This window comes from Carassius carassius, chromosome 36 (assembly GCF_963082965.1).
Source record: "Carassius carassius chromosome 36, fCarCar2.1, whole genome shotgun sequence".
NCBI lineage: Eukaryota > Metazoa > Chordata > Actinopteri > Cypriniformes > Cyprinidae > Carassius > Carassius carassius.
The window spans coordinates 19201468-19228135 of record NC_081790.1 but is presented as its reverse complement, the minus strand read 5'-3'; the positions used below and the strand labels follow the sequence as shown (position 1 = coordinate 19228135).

Genomic DNA, 26668 nt, shown 5'->3' with positions numbered 1-26668 from the left:
GTGGTCTTAGAAAGAAGGGCATCTTCACAGCTTTCTGAATGAATTAATTAATGAATGAGTGGTTTATCTATCTATCTATCTATCTATCTATCTATCTATCTATCTATCCTTTTACTTGAATTGGTGACTGAAACTGAAAGCTAAATAAATGTTTTAGTGGATAAAGCTGTGTCTGTTTGCTTAATTGGTTTATGGCACTTAAAACAAGGTTACTTAACTCTTCTGACTAATTTTTTAATTTGATAATTTAATGGTTTTGTCATATTTATTTTTCTCTATCAGGCAAAACCTAGTTTTCTAGTGTAACACTTTACAATAAAGTTTCATTTGTTGACTGATGTATTAACTAACATTAACTATGAGCAATACATTTGATACAGTATTTATTAAACTTGGTTAGTTAATGTACGTTGTTTGTTCTTGTTAGTTCACTAATGTTAACAAATACAGCTGACTTTAAATGACTTTAACTTAAGAACAGCAAGTGCGACTAACCGTGTTAAGAGACGTTTGTATTCTCAAAAATAATTGTAATCTGTTTTTGATTATTGATAAACTAAGACCTAAACGTGCGGTGGTGATTACGTCAGTAAGCCATTTTGAAGATACTTACTTTCTTATTTTAAATTACTCGAAAGTAATTTAAAATAATATTCTTTACATCATTAACGCTGTTTTTACATTGTATGAATTTCAATTGGTTTTATAGGATTATGTGTTTAATTTATCGCTTTCTATTAATCTATAGGCCAATAGCGATTAAGAGTATGGCTCGCCTTTAGGCGGAACAGCCAGTTTTCGCTAAACCTTTTGCCACGCCCCCTATCTTTCTTTCCACCAATGAGAAACCTTTCGACACGCCCATTTTTTGCCACACCCATTGCTCCAGGCTGCAATTACCCCTACTTGGAATTGGTTGATTAACCATGCTGCTGATAAGATGCTGGTTTTCTCCCAATCGAGAGGAAGAATTGGGCTTGGTCTCTGCTGGTCTCGCTGCTGGGAGGACATGCTGACTTTTTACTCTCTCCAGTCCAGGGCTTAATGTCGTTGTTTTTGTGTTTGTATAATTCTTTTTTCTTTACCTTAAATATAGTTATGTCTGTTTTTCTTGATTAAATATTAAAAGTTTCAAATTTGATTATGTGTTTGGCACTCCCCATTCATGTTGCTGCTCCTTGAGCCAAGGGGTTGTAACATATGGGGTCTCGTCCGGGATTAACTAAATTGGCTTAGGGTTTGGATAATTCTTTAATTAGAATTATGATTTGGACAATTCTTTAGAGTTGTGATTTGGATGATTCTTTAATTAGAATTGTGATTTGGGTAATTCTTTAGAATTACAGTTGGTTTATTCTTTAGGTAAAATTATTGGTTGGGTAAAATAAGTTTTGGGGAGTGCCATATTAATGTATTTTTGTTTTGATTAGTGGTTTTGAACTGGAGAGAGAAAGTTAAAATTGTCCAATAGTTACACTAAATTGCTCAGATGTTGCGGTTTAGACTGCATAAGCCAAAAATAACCCCGTGTTAGGCTGAAGAGCACTTAACGCTTTTTGTTATTTTAGTTTGTTATTTTAGTTTGTTGTTTTTGGTGCGTCGGACGCGGGTAGACTGGTTAGCAGTTGAGCTGCATGTGGGCGTGCCGAAGACTAGGGTTGAGTAGAATTAGTTATGTATGTATATTATTTAGATACGGAGTGGCTTTAACAAATTTTTCTGGCAGTTGAAGTGTGACCTGTTGGCTTTGGTGAGTATTACATACTGTGTTGTTCAAACGTTCTTTTAGTAACAAAGTAAAATTAGAATGGATTTGTTACAGGATTTTATTGTTGCTCCTACGATGGGTAAATTAGAGTGTCTTTCAAAAGAGCAATTGTTTAAAGTAGGATGGAACGATGCTGAACTCTTACTACAAAGTGTTTTGGAAGGAAAAGCTCAGGAAGCATTCATTTCACTTTCTTCTGAAAATCTAAAGAAATATAAGGTAGTAAAAGAGCCAGTTTTAAAAGCATATGAACTTGTCCCTGAAGCGAATCGACGACGTTTTAGAGGTTGGAAAAAAGATGAGCGTAAAACGCATGTTCAAGTGGCAGGAGAATTGACAAATCTCTTTAATCGTTGGCGTACATCGTTGTGAGCTTTTTAATCTAATAGTTTTGGAGCAGTTTAAGAATATTATTCCAGAGAGTGTCGGGATGTATGTGAATGAACATAAGGTGACAACGGTTGCTGAGGCTGCCATTCTTGCAGACGAATATGTACTAATTCACAAAAACACCAGTGATTATTTTTATGGAAAGCCAAGTAACAGCAGAAATGCACTGAGAATGAGTCCAAACCGATCAGAGCATGTTAGGAAACTGGATCCAGATTCGAGTTGCAGGTATTGTTTGGAAAAGGGTCATTGGAAAAAGGAGTGCCCTATATTAAGAAATAAGTATAAGTCCGTGGTTCCAAAAGCTGTGGGTCTCGTGTCTACTACTGGTTTGATTTTGAAATCAGAGGTAGGAGACGCAAAGACTTACGGGGGAAATAAGGGTCTTTTGCAAGCAGGATATGAACTGTTTATAACTATGGGGACTGTGTCGTTGAAAGATTTTACGAGAGTGCCTGTTATGATATTACATGACACAGGATCATCTGAATCTTTCTTATTGGATTCGAAACTACCGTTTTCTTCAAAATTAGATACGGGGAAAAGCGTTCTAATTCAAGGTATTGGATTAGACGTGTTTTCGGCTCCTCTGCACCGAGTTCAGTTGGAATCTGATGTCGGGAAAGGTGAGGTGGAAATTGCATTAAGATCAGTTTTGCCTATTGAGGGGGTGGATTTGATTTTTGGAAATAATTTGGCGGGGAGTAAAATATGGGTACAGAAGTGTTTCCTGTTGTTAAAACTACTCCGGTTTGCTTGGTCGAGTCAGACAAATGTGTGCAAGAACTGCCTGAAGTTTTCTGTTCCTGTGCCGTAACACGAGCGATGAGTAAGAACAAAGGTATGGATGAGTATGAAGACCAGGAGGGATTTCCTTATGATCTTTCTAGGAATTTGTCTTGGTTTGTTCCATCGGTTTCTCTGCAGGATTTGATTGTAGAGCAAAAAAATGATGGGCAGCTGAACGCATTGTTTGAATCTGTTAAAACAGAATATGAGATGAAAAGTTTGGCTAGCGGGTATTTTACACAGAACGGATTGTTACTTCGTAAATGGACGCCGTGTTATGATAAAATTCTGGGTGACCCGGTGGTTCAGATAGTGGTACCAAAGGGATTGCGGGAGTTCATTTTAAAAACCGCTCACGGAGACATTGCTGGTCACTTTGGAGTAAAGAAAACCTATCACAGTGTGATGCGTTATTTCTTTTGGCCTCGATTAAAGCAAGACGTGGCTGCTTTTATAAAGACTTGCCATGTCTGTCAATTGGTCGGAAAACCGAATGAAGTGTTATCTCCTGCTCCATTGTATCCTATACCTGTGGTGAAGAATCCCGTTGAGTATTGATTGATTGTGTGGGGCCATTACCTCCTTCTAAATCTGGCTCCATCTATATGTTGACGGTGATGTGCCAAACCACGTGATATCCTGCTGTGTATCCGTTGCGAAATTTTACTACAAGGTCTGTAGTGAAAGCTTTGACTCAATTTATTTCCATATTTGGAATTCCTCATGTAATTCAGTAGGACAGGGGAACAAATTTTACATCACATATGTTTGCCCAAATTCTAAAACCGTTGCGAGTAGATCATCACAAGAGCAGTGCTTTTCATCCTGAGAGTCAGGGATTCCTTGAACGCTTTACCAAACATTGAAACAGTTGTTGAGAACGTACTGTACTGAATTGATGAAAGACTGGGAGGAGGGACTTCCTTGGTTGATGCTTGCTGCTCGTGAGGTCATTCAAGAAAGTTTGGGTTTCAGCCCTAATGATCTAGTATTTGGACATACGGTAAGGGAACCGCTTGCGCTTTTGCGGGATAATTTATTGGAAACTGAACCACCAACAAATCTTTTGGATTATGTAAATGGATTCCGATTTAGGTTGTATTTGGCCGGTACATTAGCCCGTGAAAATCTGGGTAAGGGGCACAATCTAAAATGAAAACCTGGTTTAATCGTAAGGCAGAAAGTAGGGAGTTCAGTTCAGGAGATCAGGTTTTGGTGATGCTTCCGAAGACTGGTTCCTCTCTTGCTGCCAGATTTTCTGGACCTTTTACTGTGCTCAAAAAACTTTCAGAACAAAACTATATGATTTCCACTCCAAATAGAAAGAAGGCGGCTCAGTTGTGTCATGTGATTCTATTGAAGCCTTATTTGTTTCCAAAAATGGGACTACACGACGTTGTTGGAGGTGCTGAAATTAAATCTGTTGCGATTGCTGTGGGGGGTGAAAGTGGGGTTGAGAAGGATATTTTTGACGAATGTTTAATTCAACCCAGACTTTGAAATTCTGAGCAGTTGAGTAAATTGGAGGTTATGCTTGGGCATTTATCTCAGGACAGTTGTGAGGAATTAATACATCTGATAAAGGAGTTTCAAGTGCTTTTTGCTGATATTCCTTCGTGTACTTACATGATCCAGCATGATATTGATGTTGGTGATTCCCCACCTATTCGGCAACGATTTTATAGAGTGTCTCCGGAAAAACAAAAACTTTTAGAATCCGAGGTACAATATCTTTTGGAGAATGGACTTGTGGAACGGTCTGGTTCCAGTTGGGCTTCTCCTTGTCTTTTAGTTGCGAAGCCCGATGGAACATTTAGGTTTTGTACCAATTATAGGAGATTGAACGCTGTTACTAGATCTGCCTCTTTTCCACTTCCAAGAATCGAAGACTGCATTGATTTGGTGGGGTCTGCTAAGTTTGTTACGAAGATTGATCTACTTCAAGGTTATTATCAGGTACCCCTGACTTCTCGTTCTCAGGAAGTCTGTGCTTTTACGACATCTTCTGGATTATATTCTTATAAGCGTATGAGTTTTGGTCTTCGGAATGCTCCAGCTACATTCCAGCTCCTGATGAATTTGGTAATCTCTGGGCTTGAAGGATGTGCAGTATATCTGGACGATGTAGTAGTGTATAGTCAAACATGGGAGGAACATCTTTGTCAATTGCGCACTTTATTTACTCATCTTGAGACAGCAAAGTTGACTGTAAATTTAGCGAAATGTGAATTTGCACGTGCCACTGTGGTTTATTTGGGAAATGTGGTAGGACAGGGTAAAGTCTGTCCTGTCCGGGCAAAAGTCCATGCCATTGATAAGTTCCCAGTTCCTTCTACATAGAAAGAGTTGATGAGATTTTTAGGAATGATTGGGTACTATCGAAAATTCTGTGAAAATTTCTCAACAGTGGTTGCTCCTTTAACAGATTTGTTAAAAGGCAAACGGAAATATGAATGGTCCTCAATTTGTCAACATGCTTTTGATAATGCCAAACTGTTGCTGAGTTCTGCTCCTGTATTAACAGCACCTTGTTGGGATTGTCCTTTCCATTTAAAGGTAGACGCGAGTGGACTGGGTGCTTGAGCTGCATTATTGCAGAAAGATGACAACGGCATTGATCAGCCAATTAGCTTCTTTTCTAAGAAGTTTAATTTGTGCCAGAGAAATTATTCAACTATTGAAAAAGAGTTGTTTGCATTAATTTGGGCTTTACAGTATTTCGACGTGTATGTGGGGGGAGGTTCTGTATCTCTGGTAGTATTTACAGACCACAACCCTCTTACCTTTTTACAGTCCTTGCATAGTCCAAATCAACGACTTATTCGTTGGGCTTTATTCTTGCAGTCTTACAGTCTCGATATTCGTCATATTAAAGGGGTGGATAATATTATGGCGGATACTTTATCACGAGCTCCATTGAACGAGTAACCTAGTACAATACTGTTGGTTCTTGTCCTTCTTTAGTTCACCTCATTTATATTCTCAAGGCGCCTGAGAGTATTGAGAGGTGGAGTTGAGAAGGGGTAGGTGATGAAGGAGAGATGTTGAGCGGAACCAATAATTTTGTTTGAAATTTAAGTCTAGTAAAAATCTTATCCCATGATGGATTATGTTCTGTGTATGTGATGTTTTTCTGTATTATGTTTACAGAGTACCTTTTTATAAGGGCCTCTGTTTTTGGGAGGGAGGTGTGATGTTCCCAGGGGCTGGTGTACTTTATTATTTTTTCCAGTAGGTGTCTCTGGGTAACACTTTTTGGGTCTCCAGGTTAATTGCTGTGTCACAGGTGTGGAGAATTGGTTGATTAACCATGCTGCTGATAAGATGCTGGTTTTCTCCCCATCGAGAGGAAGAATTGGGCTTGGTCTCTGCTGGTCTCGCTGCTGGGAGGACATGCTGACTTTTTACTCTCTCCAGTCCAGGGCTTAATGTCGTTGTTGTTTTTGTGTTTGTATAATTCTTTTTTCTTTACCTTAAATATAGATATGTCTGTTTTTCTTGAGTAAATATTAAAAGTTTCAAATTTGATTATGTGTTTGGCACTCCCCATTCATGTTGCTGCTCCTTGAGCCAAGGGGTTGTAACAACCATGTACATACCATTAGGATGTACAGTAATGTTTCTTATCAGTTGCCATATACAGATAATGTAAGTGCATGTTTGTACATTCACACTTGTCCGTCAGTACTACATATTTACCATGTATTTACATTAGTAGTTACAGTAAAGTATCTAATTAGTTATGATGTATAGACACTACCTGTAAGTGCCAACACTTGTATGTACATACAAACTAATTACCATGCACGTACGACTGTTAAGTACAGCCGGGTTTCTTATTAGTTACCATGTACATACAGTTCAGGTAAGTGCCTTGTGTTACCACGCATTTGCCTGTAGGTACAGGATATTTACCATGTATGTACCAGGGAAGTACACGTACTGTAAAATAAAGTGTTACTGAGGGCTCTGACAAAGGAGGGAGGAGAGGGGACCAGTCCACAAGGTCTCCCTCCGCTTTCCATTCACCCAGATCCATAAATAGTTCACCCTCAGCCATGGTGGAATGGGCAGACCACCTCACTGCAATCACTCTGGCCATGGCTTTCTCCCTTGTGGCAGGAATGGTAGCCTGCTCTCACACTTGGTCTGAAGTTATAAACAGCTCTGGCTCCGCGGCAATCCTCTGTTCTGATTACTTTTTGTCTCTTTTAGAAAAACAAACAAACATAGCACCAAGTATTTATTCAATACAGTTAATAAAGGCAAAAATAATGAAAAATAAAGCATCAACAGGTGTTGACATTACCCAAAAGCACAGCAATAATGACTTGATGAACTAATTTAATTCCAAGATCGATACTATTAGAGATACAACCATGCAGCCGTCAGCTAAAGTAAAGAAGTTTATAAACTTGTTAATTAATCTAAGTTTGTATGTTAGACCATATTTCATCTAAGCTCCTAAAAGAGGTGATTCCTAGGGCTGGGAATCGATTCCAAAAAGAATCGATTTCCTCGATTCCGAGGCTTTGGGAATCGAGAGTGGAATCGCTTCCATCAAGGGGAATCGACTCCACATTCAGAGTCTTTTTGAGTTCAACAAAACTTGTCTATGGGAGTCTCTCAAACGGAAGGCTACATCCGACAAAGGCTGCACACATTTAAATTCACGAAAATAAACAGAAAGAAAACGAGCCGGTATTGATCATTTGAATTTTAGGATGTAGCCTTTCGTTTCAGAAGCACAATTCTCCTAAGCCATAATTACAATAGTTGTGAGATAAAATATTATATTTTCAATAAAAAAAATAAAAAAAAAACGATTCAGAGATTATTTTCAAAATTTTCCAATCGAAAACAACAGTGAGGAATCGATTCCAAAAATTGTGGAATCGAACAGCCCTAGTGATTCCAGAAGTTGTAGATCCTCTTCTGACTATTAATTCATCATTGTCATTAGGATATGTCCCCAAAACCTTCAAATTGGCTGTTATTAAGTCTCTCATTAAAAAAAAACACAACTTGACCCAAAAGATCTAGTTAATTACAGACTGATTTCGAATCTCCCTTTCTTCTTCTTCTTCTTCTTTATTTCTTCTTAGAGAAAAATGGTATCTGTAAGAATTTCTAGAAAGGATTTAGACCGCATCATAGTGTGAAGACTGCTCTCATTAGAATCACAAATGACCAGCTCTTATTATCTGATCATGGTTGTATCTCTCTTTTAGTGCTACTGGATCATAGCACTGCATTCAAAACCAACGACCATGAGAAAACTTTGTTTACATTAATGGAAGTGCATTACCATGGTTCAAATCATACTATAAAGTCTAACTCCACTCCGAGAAAAGAGATCGTCTCCACTGGGGAGAGTTTTCTCTGTTCCCAGTTGACCCGAAGCCCCAACTTTAAACACACAACAAATTATCTTTACTTACCTATAAGGCCCTTAATGGGTTAGCTCCTGCATACCTAACTGGTCTTCTACCAATGTTACAATCCATCACGCTCCATAAGGTCAAAAAAACACTGGACTTTTGGCAGTTCTAAGGAGGTAGAGCTTTTTCGCATTTGGTTCCCAAATTCTGTAATAGCCTTTCTGATAATGTTCGGGGTTCAGACACACTGTTTAAATCTAGATTAAAAACACATTTCTTTCGCCAAGCATTCGAATAATGCATCTAATAATTTGTGACAGCAGCTATGCTAATGATGTCTCTATTTGTTTCTCGGTTTTGTCATGGGATTTACATCCCGTGGTAACTAGGATTTAAACAAACTCCAGTCTGGATCCAGAACACCTGAGAAGAAATGATGCTGACCCCTCAGAGGACCTCAGATGATGCTAACCCTGAAACAACATACAGAACTAACAAATATTGCTATCATATAAAAATTGCTGTTAATAATGTTCATCATCTGGTTGACTACGTCTTGTATTAATTTTTCTGAAAAATGCTGTCATATGCACATAAACTGACAGTGACCACTTGTAAGCTACTACTAAATATTTTTTGAAACTAAATTTTCTGTAAAGTTGCTTTTTAATGATTCATGATTCAATGAATTGTGTCGTAAAAAGCGCTATACAAATAAACTTGAATTGGATTGAATTGAACACTACTGCCCTCATGACCGGGACTTGACCTAGTCGTTTAGATAGCTGAGCATCCTGATGCCCACTTCCCCGTAATGGGGGAAGGGTGCCCTGTGTAACTTCTGTAAAGACACGTGGGGACAGGGAAAGCCCGAAGGGGCCGAACCTGTACTGCCATGACCGACCCTTGAAAACAAACTGTAGAAATGGTCTGTGTCGAGGAAGAATCGAGACATGAAAGTAAGCATCCTTCAGGTTGGCTACTGGAAACCAATCCTGGGGTTGGATGCATCTGATGATGTGCTTCTGCATCAACATCTTGAACATAAGCCTGTGAAGGGCCCGATTCAAGACTCAGGATCCAGTATTGGCTGAAGGCCACTACCTTTCTTGGGTATGATGAAGTAGGGGCTATAAAACCCCTGCCTCATCTCAGCTGTACGGACTGGCTTGATTGCATTCTTTGCCAGGAGAACAGCAATCTCCTTGCCCAAAACAGGAGCATCTCAGACTGCCACTGCTGAACTTAGGAGGTCGCCTGGCAAACTGAATCACATAGCCGAGTTAAATTGTGCAAATGAGTCAGCGGGATGGGTTGGGCAGTGCAAGTCACGCCCCAGATACTGTACAAGTGGCACCAAAAGGAGAGAGCGACCATCAACTTACAGGCTATTGATGGGAGACGAGTATGATTCCTCCAAGTGGCTGCTCTCTCCTGGGGAATGTCGATGTACCCCTTGCCCGCCCTGCCATCAACGTTAGTGAGGATGGAGAAGAGAGACAAGCAATTTCTGGCCATGAAAGGGGCCATCCATGACTTTGTCAACTCCTCATGCACCTTTGGGAAGAAAGGCACAGGAACAGTTCGCGGTTGTGAGTGGCATCCCACCCAGACAAACCATTCATCCAGCCGCAAGGGCTCGGGACTTGGCCGTCTATTGACCTCCAGCCCGATGCTCACGGCTGCCTGTGCAAGTATGACTGTCAACTCCAAGTCTAATTCTGCGGCAGCCACAACCCCCAAAGGGGGCAGCCCTGCCGAATCTTCATCTTCGAAGGATGAAAGCCCATACCTCGATGCTGTGATCGAAATTTGATCCTCTCCTTTTTTAGTTGAAGTGCCCAGGGGAATCACTGCACACAGGGACACCGCTGTTTGCACCATCACGTCAACCAGAACAGCTTCCAGACAGATGATGAATGGCTTTGAGGAGATCAACATGTTCATTCACTAGCCTAATTTTATTGACTTTTTTTTTGCACTCCCTCATTAATATAATTTATTAAAATAGAAACATCATATGTAGCATTTACATAAATTAATTTATTTGAACAAACTGTTGAAATATATTATATATTCACAAGAATATAATATGAAAAAAAACTGCTTTACATACAATAGAAAATATTAAAAATAATAATTATAACAGTCTATTAGAATTTACTTTAAGATCAAAAGGGCATTGTATATTGCCATGACAATCCAGGCACATCATCCAGTGTATACATTTGTTGTTCCAACTACAGTGTTGTTTGTTGTTCAACTATCAACCAACTAATATAGTTCCTGGTCAGAAATAGGCTGAACAAGTGCTTAGAACACCTTGAGTCTGTTTTTTTTTTGTACTGGTGATTCAATGTGGCTGGTGTGAGTTTGGGGATTTGTCGGCATAGAAGAGAGTGATGCAACTCTTTATATTCTGGGACATTCATGTTTTATCTTTTATCATATTCTTCAGTATTTTGTTTCTCATTTCACTGTCTACAGTAAAAACAATCTTGGTACTATTCAAATATCCATTCAAATACAAGTGTGATTTTAAATTAAGTATATGGTTTTAACAACAATCTAAAAACATATATTAAAAATAAATCTGAACTCTAGGGTGCCCGTAAGGTGACTTGTTCGGTTTACTTAGTTTTGTCGTGGCCACGACATAATAACTCGTGGGAACGTGATAATATGTTGTGGCCACGATATCATTTTGTCGAGGTAACGACATCGTTATGTCGTGGCCTCGAGATGCTATGTTGAGGGAACAACATCCATTTCTCGTGGCCACGACTTCTTATGTTGAGGGAAGGACATGTTTTTCTTGTGGTCACAAGTTTAATGCGTAAACAAACGCATGGATTCATATTAATGAATCCATCTCTGATAATCCCGAGTTGCTATGGTCACGCAGGTTTGTTTAAGCATTAAACTCATGGCCACGAGATAAACATGTCGTTCCCTCAACAACGAATTAAGAATGTCCTTACCTCGACAAAATGATCTTGTGGCCACAACATAATATGACACAAATAAATATCTCGTGGCCACGAGATATTATCACGTTCCTACGAGTTATTATGTCGTGGCCATGACAAAACTAAGTAAACCGAACAAGTCACCTTACGGGCACTGTAGAAATCACTGTTTTTCTGGAATATACAGTAAATAGATAAAAATATACTACATGAAAATAAAAACTATAAAACTATTAAGTCAAATAATAGGTATGTTGATTACTTGCACTACTGAAAATACAATGTGTGGGAGAAATATTTTGTGACATGTTTGGCATGCTTTATTTTCAGAAGCAAAAAAAAAAAAACATATTGTTCTGTATATGCCCAATTAGAATCAATTTCAAAATTATTTGTAATTTTACCTTTTAATTTTAACAACAAAATATTTAGCCCTACATTTAAGATGTATGTATTTTAATTATTATTATTCCACAGCTAGACATATTTTGACTATGTTCATACTTTTTAATGCAATAAATTGAATGCTTTTTACCTTTAATAGATTTCTGATGATTCTAAGCAACAGAAGGAACTGTTTTACTGTTGGTTTTCAAAGCAATAGTGCATCTACAAAATGCTCTCTTTATTGCATCTTGCAGTTCTTTATTCCTCAAACTGTAAATGATGGGATTCAGCAGAGGTGTCAGCACAGAGTACAGTACAGCAATGACTATACGAACACCTGGGTCAAATCTAGCTACCCGATATGAGATATACACAAAGGAAGCTGAAATATACGAGATACACACCACTATCAGGTGGGACACACAAGTGGCCGCAACTTTGAGCTGCTGTGCCTTGCTCATTTTTCTCATAGCTTTGCCAATACAGATATATGAAATTAATATGAGAAGGAACGTACTGAGAATTGCAATGAGGGCAAACGTTAGGGACAAAATGCTATTCCTGTTGGTGTCAATACAGGCAAGGCTCAATACAGAGGAGTGATCGCAGAACATGTGCCTAACAATATTAGGACCGCAAAACGGCAGCTGAGCAGCCCAAATAGTTACAGGCAGCACTAAAGAGGCCCCAAAACCCCAAGAAGCAAATGTCAACAGAATACAGTGCTGTCTGGTCATGATAGTGGTGTAACGCAGGGGATTACAGATTGCAACATACCGGTCAAAAGCCATTACGGTCAACAAAGCACGCCCTGTCGTTCCAGTTGAGAGAAAAAAGTACATCTGTAAAAAGCATCCTGTCTTAGAAATGGTTTTGTCATCAGCCAGGAAAACTGACAGCATTTTGGGAATTGTCACTGAAGTGAACACAATATCAGAAAAGGACAAATTATGAAGGAAAAAATACATAGGAGTGTTGAGCTTGTGGTCAGTTCTAACAAGGTATATGATCATGCTGTTTCCACTCAGAACAAAAACATATACCATGAAGAAGATGGGAAGCACGTATCTGTCCTTCAGTCCGTCAAGGATGAAATATTCCACAGGCCTGCTGGTGTTCATTGTGCTGATATGAAAGCTTGCAGATCCTAACCTGGTCAAGAAAATGTATGTGAGATACAACAGTAAGACAAAAACAAACACAGAGCAGTTTATTCCTCAAGATTTCTCCCACAATGTGCAATAATGCTGCACATTGGTGGTGATTTATCATGGTCTGTGTGAGTCTTAGTGTGAAGAGAATTTCACACTTACTTCTTCCAATAAAAAAAAATTAAATAAAAGTCATGTATTTGAAAGATTATTGGGATGTTACAGATTCTTCTTAGAAGTAACAATGCCAATAAAGAGCCTTTATATTGAAGAGTGTACATTCCATATTATTATGTGATAAATAGCTAATAATACTATTATATATAATAACGTGTTATATGGCAGAAGTTCAGATTCTGCCAGTTCAGATATTACTGCGTTAAAAAATGTGTTGAAATATTAAAAATGTCTGACAGTTTCTGGGTATGTAGAGAAATTCAACTAACCTTACAATAGAATATGAAATGAAATGAAGTCAGTTATATATATAATTATCATTCATAACACAATTAAATTCTGCAGTTCAGTTCTGTCAGAGGCAGCTGAGAGTCAGTAAGTCAGTGTTGTCACTGTGGTGTCTTCTTATGTGGCAAACATTAAAAACAGAAGGGACTTTAAATGCAGTAACTTTCAAGAAGAAAAAAGGAGGGGTTCTTGTTGTTGTTGTTTTAATTAGCCACTTTCAGTGCTGATGTTGTGCATCCTATATCTACGGCAACATCTCATGGTGCATCATTAAGAGTAGCAACTAAAAGATATATAGAACTAGCATGTATATATATATATACACCTAACATATATAGATTTATACAACTATATATATATATATATATATATATATATATATATATATATATAAGATACATAAAGATTACAAATATAAATATAATCATTATTATTATTATATATGTTTCTAAGCTTTTAAAAGTGGTAGATACAAAAAATAATGCATTACAATTATTAAAGCATTTAATGCACTTGCCCCGCCCCAGACCTATGTGGATCAATATATTGATGAATAATATGAGGCAGGGCAACAATTTACTGCATGATGGAGCCTAGAGAATATCACTAAAATTCAAGATATGGGGCAAAATGCCCGTTTGAAATTTTGTCTCATATTTACATCACATAGTTAAAAATATCACACGAGTGCAAATGTGATACTCATATTACACAACAGTTCATTAAGAAATTCATATTGTGTTATTTCAGACATAATGTTGTCTGTTTTGCTCAATTTTGCCAACCAAAATATAAAGATAAATCACAATCATCATCTCCGAGCAACCCACAGCAGAATTTCATTTCTTAATCCACGTTTTAAATGAATTTTGTGAACCATTTTGGCCTTTGAACCATCGGGCATAGTTGCACTGGCTTTGAAGTGGCACTGCACAAACAGATTGGTGAATGGCATCAAAGTACTGTGTTACGGTCCCTACAAAGGTCTAGGAGTTTAAAGGGACGCATAACATAATAGATGGACACGGCTGGAGTATCCCAAAATAATCCTTTATTTTAACACAAAATACTCACAAAAGTAACCAAAATTATGAGATAGGGAGCCCAGCAACATAATAAAGAAATAACTAAACTAACAGAAACAGGCTGGGGCTCCCCACTCCAAAATAACAACAAGATAGGAGCAGGAGACAATGTGATAATGGAGAAGTCTGTGGCTGGCAGAGAGATAATGAAAGGGTCCGCCTCCTTCCATTTTATAGCCTCGTTTCCCCAGCTCGACCAATCAGAATCTGAAGACAAAAAAGAATTAAGAAATGAGCACTACTAATTATTTGAGGACTCTGGGCCGGGGCGTACGCGAGACGCGCGTAAGAACTGCGAGAGCTATTCAAAAGCACAAGGAGTCGAAAGATCTCTAAGCTCTTGCGATTCTTTGATGTCATGCGGTCTGATGATGATGATCGAAGATCGCTTCAAGTTGAACAGCCCTAATGATTCAATGAACCTTTAATAAAGAACCCTTTACTTCACTCCCAAATAAATCAGCTATTTTAATGAATCCAACGAATGAATAAATGACTCGTTGACTTAATCATTAAGCCATTTACCACCACCTATTGGCAGTTTTAGTTTATTATTTAGTGTATAATTTCATTAAAGAAATTATTTCATATTTTCATAGTAATAATAATAAGGTTAGTTCATCCAAAAATTTAAATTATGTCATTAATGACTCACCCTCATGTCGTTCCAAACCAGTAAGACCTCCGTTCATCTTCGGAACACAGTTTAAGATATTTTAAATTTAGTCCAAGAGCTTTCTGTCCCTCCATTGAAAATATATGTACGGTATATTCTCAGAAAGGTATATTTCCAGAAAGGTAATAAAAACATCATCAAAGTAGTCCATGTGACATCAGAGGGTCAGTTAGAATTTGTAGAAGCATCGAAAATACATTTTGGTCCAAAAATAACAAAAATTACAACTTTATGCAGCATTGTCTTCTCTTCCGTGTCTGTTGCGAGCGCGTTCACAACACTGCAGTGACGCTGCTGACATATGATGCTGCTGATGTGTTATCTTTGTTATTGGGCGCACCAGAAAACACGTCAGCAGCATCATACATCAGCAGCGTCGTGAACGCACTCCATCATACTGCAAGCAGGTTGCTTAATTTCCGCTTCTTGTTAAGGATAATGTGGGCTGTTTAGTTAATTTAACATTGGATTGTTTGTTAAAATTGACAAAGGAAATCTTGTCATGTTCAGGGAATTAATTATCCACACCCGTGATGAATAACTAGATGGCGCCTCGTTGTGCACTGAAATTCACCAGCTGGAACGTCAAAGGACTGAATTCTTCGGTGAAACGAAATGAAGTTCTTAATTATTTGAAACAATTGAATACTACCATAGCTTTTATTCAGGAAACACACCTCAGGCCTGCAGACCATCTAAGTATTAGAAAGGGCTGGGTAGGCCAGCTCTACCACAGCAGCTTCCAGGATAGGTCCCGTGGGGTAGCTATTCTCATCCATAAATCGATTCCTTTCTCTGTTTCTGAGGTCATCTCATTTTATTATTCTTAGAGGACAGATCAATGGAGTTTGTTTGATTTTGGCCAATATGTATGGCCCTAACTGGGATGATGAGGCTTTTTTTTTTTAAGTTCTGTTTTCCCTCCCTGATATGAACTCCAACTAATTCTGGGTGGGGATTTTAATTGCTGCTTAGACCCTCTTCTAGACCATTCCTCATATAGTCTATGTGCACAGTCTAATTCCAGCAGGACGATTCAGTTATTCATGGAGCAATATGCTATTTCTGATGTTTGTCGTTTTTTTCTTCAATTCTAGCACAAAACCCCTGTACATCATACTTCCTCCCGCATTGATTACTTTTTTGTTGATGACAAATTGCTTCCACTGATTAGCTCATGTATCTATAATACTATTGTTATTTCAGACCATGCTGCTGTTACATTTACCTTACATTACTTCGCTTTACCAAGTCTTTCAATGTCCCGGTCTCCTTGGCGTTTTAACTCTGCTTCTCGATGATTCTAATTTTATTTCTGCCATTAACGATCGTATAGACCTTTTTATCTCCACAAATATTTCCCCTGAAATTTCAGCTAAGACAATTTGGCAGGCATGTAAGGCTTATTTAAGGGGAGAAATCATTTCATATTCAGTTTATAAGAGAAAAATTATGAATGTAAGGAGAGCTAATCTTTTGAATACTTTGGCAGACCTCCAGTCTAATTGTGTTAAGATGATTTTGTTAAATTACTCACAACAAAGACAGAGTTTGATTTACTTACTGCAAATGAGGCAACTGAAGCTCTACATAAGGCTCGTTGCAATTATTATGAATTCGGTGTTAAATCAAGTAAATTGCTTGCCCATCAGTTGCGTCAGTCTGCTGCTTCACATCTCATTACTCAAATTTCCAATTCTGTTGGGTCTTCAGTTAATCCACTAACTATTAATGATGAGTTCAGGATTTTTTATGCCTCCTTATATACTTCGGAAAGCATAGCCGAAGTAGTCTAATTCCTGATATCTGATCCTGATATCTCCTCCAATTTAATAGGCCCTGATGGCTTCCCTGCTGAATTTTTCAAGACATTTTCTGACAAATGATCACCTCTTTTGCTTAACATGTTCAATGAGTCTAACAGCTCAGGTATTCTCTCTCATTCCTTATGGCAGGCTATCATTTCTCTTATTCTCAAAAAAAGATAAAGATCCTTTTCAGTCCAGCAACTATCGCCCCATCTCCCCAGCAAGACATCTGGAGGTTGTCCTTCCAACTTTAATTTCTACTGACCAAAAAGGCTTTATTAAAAATAGACATTCTTTTCATAATATAAGACGCCTTTTGAATATTCTCTATTCTTCTTCTTTAAATGAAACACCAGAATTAGTTATTTAGACAAGGTTTCCCCGCCGTTGTTTGCAGTAGCCATTGAGCCTTTGGCAATTGCTCTAAGATCTATCGCACCTGAGTATAAGTTGCATCAGTCCAAAAATAGAACCAAGAGAAAACATTACCGTCCACAGCCGCGAGAGGGTGCTCTATGCTGCTCAGTGGTAGGCTACAGGAGCACTGAGCAGCATAGAGCGCCCTCTCGTGGCTGGAGACGGTAATGTTTTCTCTTGGTTCATTTCTCTTGGTTCATGTCAAATTAATTTTGATAAATAAGTCGCACCTGACTATAAGTCGCAGGACCAGCCAAACTATGAAAAAAAGTGCGACTTATAGTCCGGAACATACGGTAGACACTATTCTGGGTGTTGATCCTTGTACTGAAGGGTAAATTTGTGAATATAATTGTTCATTTGCATTCTTCCTCTGATAATTTACACTTTGTCTGGTCCCAAGACATCGGTACTGAGATTAACGAGGAGACATGGAGTGCAGTCCTGAACAGGGTTTATTCCTCATCCCTCTGCGCATGTCACATGCTCATACAGTGTAAGGTGGTTCATAGAGCCCACTGGTCGAAGACCAGGTTAGCATGCATTGACTGAGTGACGCCTATTGACTGAGTGTGACAGCTGTCATTCTGGTTCAGCCACTTTAATTCACATGTTCTGGTCCTGCGGTGCCCTGTCTTCCTTTTGAAGGCAAGGCAAGTTTATTTATATAGCACATTTCGTACACAATGGTAATTCAAAGTGCTTTACATAAAAGAAAGTAAAATAATAATGAACAAGAATAAAACAAGCAATTTTAAAACTTTAAAACTTTTAAAATTATTAAAACTGTACTTATTTAAAATTAATTTAAAACAGTTAGAAAATGATTTTACATAAAATAAAATAAAATAAAAAAAAACAGTGAAAATATATTGCAATCAGTTCGGACATTGCACAGTGCTCATTCAATAAATGCACAGCTAAACAGATGAGTTTTAAGTCTAGATTTAAATGTGACTAGTGTTTTAGCACATCTGATCTCTTCTGGAAGCTGATTCCAACTGCGGGCGGCATAGTAACTAAAGGAGGACTCCCCTTGTTTTGTGTGAACCCTTGGTATTTCTAACTGACTCGATCCTAATGATCTGAGTGGTCTGTTAGGCTTATATTCAGTGAGCATATCTGAAATATATTTCGGTCCTAGGTCATTTAGTGACTTATATACGAGTAAAAGTACTTTAAAATCAATCCTAAATGTAACTGGAAGCCAGTGTAAGGACCTGAGGACTGGTGTGATATGCTCAGATTTTCTGGTTCTAGTCAGAATCCTGGCAGCAGCGTTCTGGATGAGCTGCAGCTGTCTAATGGTCTTTTTGGGAAGGCCGGTGAGGAGCCCATTACAATAGTCCACCCTGCTGGTGATGAAGGCATGAACAAGTTTCTCCAAGTCTTGGCTGGAAACAAAAGATCTAATTCTTGCAATGTTTTTTTAAATTATAGTATGCTGATTTAGTTACTGCTTTGACATGACTATTGAAACTAAGGTCTGTCTCCAGAATCACACCAAGATTCCTGACTTGATTTTTAGTTGTTTGACCCCTAGAGTTAAGGTATGCATTCACCTTGAACACTTCATCTTTGTTTCCAAATGCAATGACTTCAGTTTTTTCCTTGTTTAACTGAAGAAAGTTCTGGCAAATCCAACTATTAATTTCATCAATGCATTGGCAGAGGGAGTCAATTGGGCTGTAGTCATTTGGAGATAAGGCTAGGTAAATCTGGGTATCATCAGCATAGCTGTGATAGGCAATTTGGTTCTTTCTCATTATTTGACTTAGTGGAAGCATATACAGGCTAAACAAGAGCGGTGCAAGAATTGACCCTTGTGGGACTCCGCATGTCATGGACGTCCACTTAGACTTATGCTCTCCTATACTCACATAATAGCCTCTCCCTTCTAAGTATGACCTGAACCATTTGAGTACCATCCCAGAAAGCCAGACCCAGTTTTCCAGTCTCTCTAGTAGTATGTTATGATCGACAGTGTCAAATGCAGCACTGAGATCTAGCAATACCAGCACCGATATTTTGCCAGAGTCACAATTTAAGTGAATATCATTTATTATCTTAATGAGTGCTGTCTCTGTGCTGTGATGCGGTCAAAAACCAGATTGAAAATTGTCCAGGTATCCATTTGAGTTTAAGTATTTGTTCAGCTGATTAAAAACGACCTTTTCTATAATTTTACCTATAAAAGGAAGATTAGATATTGGTCTAAAATTGCTCAAAATGGTGTTATCAGGAGGGGCTTAACAACTGCATTTTTTAAGGAGTTTGGAAATGTCCCAGAAAGAAGTGAGGCGTTCACCACTTCTAAAAGATCTGCTTCTAAGCAGTTAAGCACATTTTTGAAAAAAGATGTGGGAAGTGTGTCAAGATAGCAGGTTGACGATTTTAGGTGCTGCACTATGTCTTCCAGAATTTTGCTATCAATTGCTTCAAAAATCGACATAGTATCTTTTTGATATTGTGGCCTAATCTGTCTGACGTCTGCATTACTTGAGGATGTGCTAATCGCCTTCCTGATATTGATGATCTTCTCAGAAAAGAAGGATGCAAACTCATTGCATTTGCTGTCTGATAGCATTTCACTGGGAATCTGACTTGGGGGGTTTGTCAGTCTCTCAACAGTGGCAAAAAGAGTACGAGTGTTATTTAAGTTACTGTTTATAAGGTTTGAGAAGAAATTCTGTCTAGCTGTGGCTAGTTTCACATTAAAAGCATGGAGGCTGTCTTTGTAGATGCTATAGTGAATTTCAAGTTTTGTCTTCCGCCACATCCGCTCTGCTTTTCTGTATTGTCTTTTCATAGTCTGAACTGCTGTTGATCTTCTCCAAACTGATTTCTGTCTTTTGAAGAATTTTTTTTTATCTCATTGTCAGCCATTACCTCGGCGGATATCCCTCTCTGTCACAGCTTTATTTGGGGTTCTCCTGCCTGGCCATTCTTTGCCTTCTCACTTTTCAGATTTTGTAGCCTTTTTGACTCTTTTAGCTAGGCGTTTAATTCTATTGAATTGGAAAAGCCCTCACCCTCCATCTTACACTCGCTGGATAAGAGATGTTCTTTATTTTATGAAACTTAGAAAATTACCGACCTAGCACCATTTTCATCAAGCTTTGGCAACCCCTTCGTGAACATATCAAAATTCTCCAGCTTGACCCTGCTCTTTGTGTGTGATCCCCTTATCTCCCGACACATCTATCACAAGTCTAAATGTTGATACTAATTTTGTATTGCCTGGCCAATACACTGCTATGTTTACTGTCACTGTATGTGATTGTACTGTACTCTATTTTATTTATTTTTATTTTTATTTTTATTTTTTCTTTAGGGGAAAAGAATCCTCAGTGCATCTTCTTACTGTGATGTTTTGTGTATTTTCATCCTCCCCTGTTTCTGTAAATTTTTAATTTTTTTATGTATTTTTAGTTTTTTTTTTTTCTATTTATTTTTGTAATGGTTTAAAGTGTATAAATAAATCATTAAAAAAAGAAATATATATATATATATACACACACACACACACAAATATATTACAGTCTGTAATATACTAACATACAAAATGCGATTTCAGTATCATAGTTGCAAATATTGCACATTATGGACTTCAGCAAAGAACACATAATAAATAAAGGTTTTCAAAACAGGGTTTCCACCATATAATTAATATATACAAATATATGGAGGAAACACATGGTTTGTAAACCTTTCCATTCTTGCTTCAACATGCTTTAATATTATTTATTGTGGTAGTAAGGTTACATGTAAATCCTGAAAAAAGATAAAATAAAAAAAAAAAAAAAAAAAGCTAATCAATTTCACAGTATATGTAAGCAAGAAAATATTCTGCATAAGATATTAAATTGAGATTTTCAATTTCAGGCCCAGTTTGTAACTTGATCTAATCCTTTTATTTCTAGTGTGGCCGATGTAAATGATAATGACAAGTGGAATATTTACCATGACTCTATCTCTATCTAGTGTTAAAGAAGGAAAGTAACTTAACTGGAAACACTACATTAACAAGGTGGAGAAAATCAATACATTCAATGCACTAAATGAGTGTGTGCAGGGTTTGAAAAAATCTGAGGCACAAATAGGTTGTTATAAAGTACTTCACATGCCATTTCAAACCATTCTAATTAAAAGCCATTTTAATTGATTATGAGATAATCAGCTTTAAGTAATTTCTTGCAGTTGAATAATAAAATGCCCACCGCAATGTAAGGTTAATTTGATGGCACTGCTACCACAGCATTCGGTGAAAAACTGCTGAACCAAAAAGAAAGAGCTTTTGAACACTAGATGTGAGCAGTGATTTATACTTCACCACAGATTTGACCTTTTGATTGGATTATTGTAAATACACCTGTCAGATTGACTGCCTGTTTGAGAAGGACCTTCCTCCAAGCTGTCCTGCCATGACACGCATGAGTGCTCTTGATTACTGGAAACAAGCTTCTCCTGCATCAGCAAAAAATGTGGCACAGCAATCAAGTCAAAACTGCAAGGCCAGAAACCAGCTTACCCTGCAAAGTGCAGTCTTGGTGATAAGGAAACTCTCCAGTTGAACTTTTCGTATTAGCATTTAAAGGAACACGCCACTATTTTTGAAAATAGACTCATTTTCCAACTCCCCTAAAGTTAAACAGTTGAGTTCTACTGTTTTTGAATCCATTCAGCCGAGCTCCAGGTCTAGCAGTAGTACTTTTAGCTTAGCTTAGCGTAGATCACTGAATCTGATTAGACCGTTAGCATCTCGCTCAAAAATGACCAAAGAGTTTCTAATTTTTTTTTTTTTTTTTTTTTATTTAAAACTTGACTCTTCTGTAGTTACATTGTGTACTAAGACGGGCAAAAAATTAAAAGTTGCAATTTTCTAGGCTGAAACTATACTCCCATTCCGGCGTAATAATCAAGGAACTTTGTTGCCATACCATGGGTGCAGTAGGCGCAATGATATTACGCAGCACGTGAAAATAGTCCCCAGCTAGTTTGTGTAGTTGCAGAAATAGCAGAGTTGCTGGTGTTAGGATTGAGGTGTTTTGGTTTCTTTCTCTTTGGAAGGTTCTGTGATTGGAGTGTGACTGGAGCGCACCTAATTGTCATTATGGCTGTTATTTTAACCTGGTGCGAGAGTTCGTCAGGACGGCTGCTCTTCTGTGGGTTGAGCAGTTTGCCAGAGCCCTATGGCGTTATTTCCCTGTCAAATGTCGAGAGCGCATTATTGTAGCGCGAAAGTACATTAATATAATGCGCGGAGCGCAAATCTCTCTGGGCGCGCGCTCTCAGATACACGTTGCTCTTGTAAGAATTTTCTCTGGGCTCGCTCAGAGAGTATGCCTGCACTTAAAACATGTTCAGTGCAATCGCGAATCTCTCCTCTTCACTTAAAGTAAGCGTGTATGTGCTTAGACTGTGTCTCGTGCATTCGCGCATGGCCAAGTACTCTTCTCTTTAATTTCTTTCTCTTTGCTCTTGGCATAAACGCTGTCAAAACGGCAACAACCAATCGGAAATAGGCTTCAACGACTGACCAATGAAAACGCGACATCGTACATGGAATCTTATTAGTTGATATTGACCCGCACATGGAACACATGGAATAGGTTCACTGAAGTTCAATCAAGACGATACATTTGCCATATTTAAAATCAAAACAAATAAAACTGGTTACCTGAGATCGACGATTCGGCGGATCCATCTCGGTTCGTCTTGATTGAACTTCAGTGAACTTATTCCATGTGTTCCATGTGCGGTTCAAATGGAGTGTATCCATCGAGATAATTTTTAAGATGACGATTCGGTTTTGATGTTAACTGTTGCTCATTTTGTGATGATCAGATTGAAACAACAGAACATCTGTTTTATGAATGTAAATTTGCAGATTTGACTGTATTAACAAAGGAAAAAATAATATTTGGTATGTTTATGAAAGATTAAACGCACGACTGGGCAGTTAACACGTTCATTATTCTTGGGAAATTCTTTTTACACAAGAATAGATTCCAGAAAACACTTCCAAACTTTAAAGCTTTTCATAAAGAACTGTGTCATTATTTTTCATCACTTAAGTTAATGAAGAAAAAGAATGCTTTAATCTTATCTACTTTGATTGTTTTATTTGTATTTTCTACCCTATGTAAGATGCTTGTCTGTTGTCTGTGAAGACAACTTTTGTTGTACCAGGCCAATTTTGAATATTTAATTTCATGATTTATGGTAGACTTGGCCCCTGTGTCAAATCCTTCATTTCTGACTGCAGAGTTATTAATATTCATTAACTAAATCAAGGGATTTTAAAAGAGCTAAAATGGTTAATTGCATAAATCTCACTATTAACAAATTACTGAGGGTCAACATTCAGTTCAGTTCTTTATGTGCAAGTATGAGATTTCCATGGATCACAGGCGTTTTCATCTGTTGTCACTTTAATGAGAACTTAAAAGGATTTACAATCTAATCCAATTTTGGTTGTTAATGATGTTCAATAAGAAATTAAATAAAATAAAATAAATCCATGTGCGGTTCAATATCAACCAATAAGATTCCATGTACGATGTCGCATTTTCATTGGTCAGTCATTGAAGCCTATTTCTGATTGGTTGTTGCCATTTTGACAGCGTTTATGCCAAGAGCAAAGAGAAAGAAATCGAAGAGAAGAATACCTGGCCATGTGCGAACGCACGAGACACAGTCTAAGCACATACACGCTTACTTAAAGTGAAGAGGAGAGATTCGCGATTGCACTGAACACCTTTTAAGTGCAGGCATACTCTCTGTATCGAAGGCCAAAAGGGTCAAATACACGTGAATTTTAACGCGTTAACAACAAGTTAAATACGTGTATTTCATGCGTAAACAACACGTATTTAACGCTTTAAATACGTGTTGTTTACGCGTGAAAAATCAGAGCGTATTTAACGTGTATTTCACGTGTTAAATACGCGTTAAATACACGTGAAATACACGTGAAGTACGCGTTAAAAATCAGTTTGAACGGGTCAGTGTCATTGGCTGCTGAGGACTTGGGTCAAACTACTTCTGTGAGCTTAGGGGGGTGTACCATTCATAGACAGGCAACCACCATTTAACATGCTATAGATCAGCTTATTCAGCCTTATTATTTTGTCTTTTTTTCCTTTTCTTTTTTTGTATAGCCTGTAGAAATAATATATTTAAGTTTCAGTTTTATGAAAAACTTATTTTTTACCACTCATGCCTTTTTGTAAATAAACACATTAGTGGACATTCTAACTTTATTAGTGGTCACTCTTAAAGGGTAAAAGTAAAGCAACAAATCTGTTTTATGGATGGTAACTGTAAAATTATTACTGAAATATAATTAGTAATTATTTACACTACTAGTTACTGCAAAAGTAATATTATTAAAATAACTAAATTACTAGTAACTACTTACTGCTCAACTCGACTTTCAGTAAATATATATATATATATATATATATATATATATATATATATTATCTGCTGAGAAATAACTGATAAAAATGTAAGAAAAAATGTAGTGCTCAAGAGAAATTATTTATATCCGTTTTATTTGATATTCAATATCTCAGGACATAAATAAGGTAAGTTAAAGTGTATCTGTTTCAAATGTTTTGGTGATTGTATAAGACTAAAGTTAGCATCAAGCATTAACATTTGTGTGGGGGAAATAGTTACAATGGAGGTAAGCAATCAATTCAGGTTTAAGATACAAACCATTGAAATCAATATCTGTCTTTAGAAAACAATCATCTTAGTAATCAACAGCTTTTATTGTGCTTACAATAAACATTTACAACTATCGCCACCAGGTGGCACTTATTGAAACCTCTTTTTGTTCAGCAATTCTGCACTTTTTGTTCATCGATTATGCACTCATCAGACAATCAGGATTAGAATGAGAGCTTGTACTAGGGTCAGGACAACAGAAGTATTCTACTGCTACCACCATACCACCGTGAACCCCCCCCCCCCCAACCCCCCATTGCATCGATTTTACTAATCATATTTTTGAAACTGCTGAATTAAAATCAAGAAAAAATAGATATCATTTGAAAGCTTAGAGTCTGAGCATTACAATGCATTTAGCATGTTGATCAACTCCATAGTAGTGCCAAGTTATTTGCTGAAAAAAAAAATAATAATAATAATAATTTTGCCATGTACTCTAATATTTATAAAAATATCACACAGCTCGGATACTCATGTGCCATATGTCATCTGAAAGGTCTCATGAAGTAGAATAAAACAACAGGGCTCTAGGCTCATATTTTGCACTTGTTACACTAGTGCGCCTAACTTTTTTTCTTACAAGTCCACTTTTTTTAAATCGCTGTCCATATAAACAATATTGACTTGTAGCCTAAATGATTAACTAAGAATTTGGTCAACATAATGTTCTTTATTTGAAGCACAATTCTACAAGAAAGGTAACTTACTGAAAAAGTGTTGGTGCTTAAAGTGTTTCACTGAGGTGAAATTTAAACTTAAAACATTTCAAGATATATGAAATAAAAAGAAAATCTAAATTAAGGGTTTTAAGGGCTTCAAACTGAACATCTCATGGCTCAATGTCTTATGGACTATCCTCCACTGCAGTCACATGCATGACCTTTGGCCTTGGCTTAAAATGCTGCGTTCGACACCATAGATCATGACATACTCATAGATCGATTACAAAACTATACAGGTATTCAAGGGCAGGCTCTAAGATGGTTTAGATCCTACCTGTCCGATCGCTACCATTTTGTTTACTTAAATGGGGAGTCATCACATTTATCATCAGTAAAATATGGAGTGCCACAAGGATCCGTCCTAGGTCCCCTTCTATTTTCAATATACATGTTGCCTAGGTATACAGGTATATTTCAATATACATGTTCCTAGGTCCCCTTCTATTTTCAATATACATGTTGCCCCTTAATATTATTAGAAAATACGGAATTAGCTTCCACTGTTACGCTGATGATACTCAGCTATATATCTCAACGAGACCAGATGAAACCTCTAAATTATCTAAGCTAACAGAGTGTGTAAAAATGTAAAAGATTGGATGACCAATAATTTTCTCCAATTAAATTCGGATAAGACAGAGATATTAATTATTGGACCAAAAAACACACATACATACATAGAATCTTGTAGATTACAATCTGCAACTAGACGGATGTACTGTTACTTCTTCTACAGTCAAAAATCTAGACAGCAACTTGACTTTTGAAAATCATATTTCCCATGTTACAAAAACTGCATTCTTCCATCTTAGAAACATTGCCAAGCTACGAAACATGTTGTCTGTTCCTGATGCAGAAAAGCTAGTTCATGCATTCATGACCTCTAGACTGGACTATTGTAATGCACTTCTAGGTGGTTG

At 37.4% G+C, this 26668-nt stretch overlaps 1 protein-coding gene and 1 long non-coding RNA gene across 2 annotated transcripts in view; both read right to left on the bottom strand.

The window, feature by feature from the left end:
• Positions 1-11854: 11854 nt before the first annotated feature.
• or6at1 (odorant receptor, family 6, subfamily AT, member 1) lies at positions 11855-12838 on the bottom strand. Its single transcript, XM_059525630.1, has one exon. It carries the CDS (start codon positions 12803-12805, stop codon positions 11855-11857), a length of 951 nt encoding a protein of 316 aa, XP_059381613.1. The 5' UTR covers positions 12806-12838.
• A 5321-nt stretch (positions 12839-18159) lies between these two features.
• The window catches only part of LOC132117395 (uncharacterized), a 41912-nt gene continuing 33403 nt past the window's right edge, over positions 18160-26668 (bottom strand). The window contains exon 3 of the long non-coding RNA XR_009425750.1: positions 18160-18641. This is a non-coding gene — a long non-coding RNA (uncharacterized LOC132117395). The remainder of the gene's footprint in view (positions 18642-26668) is intronic.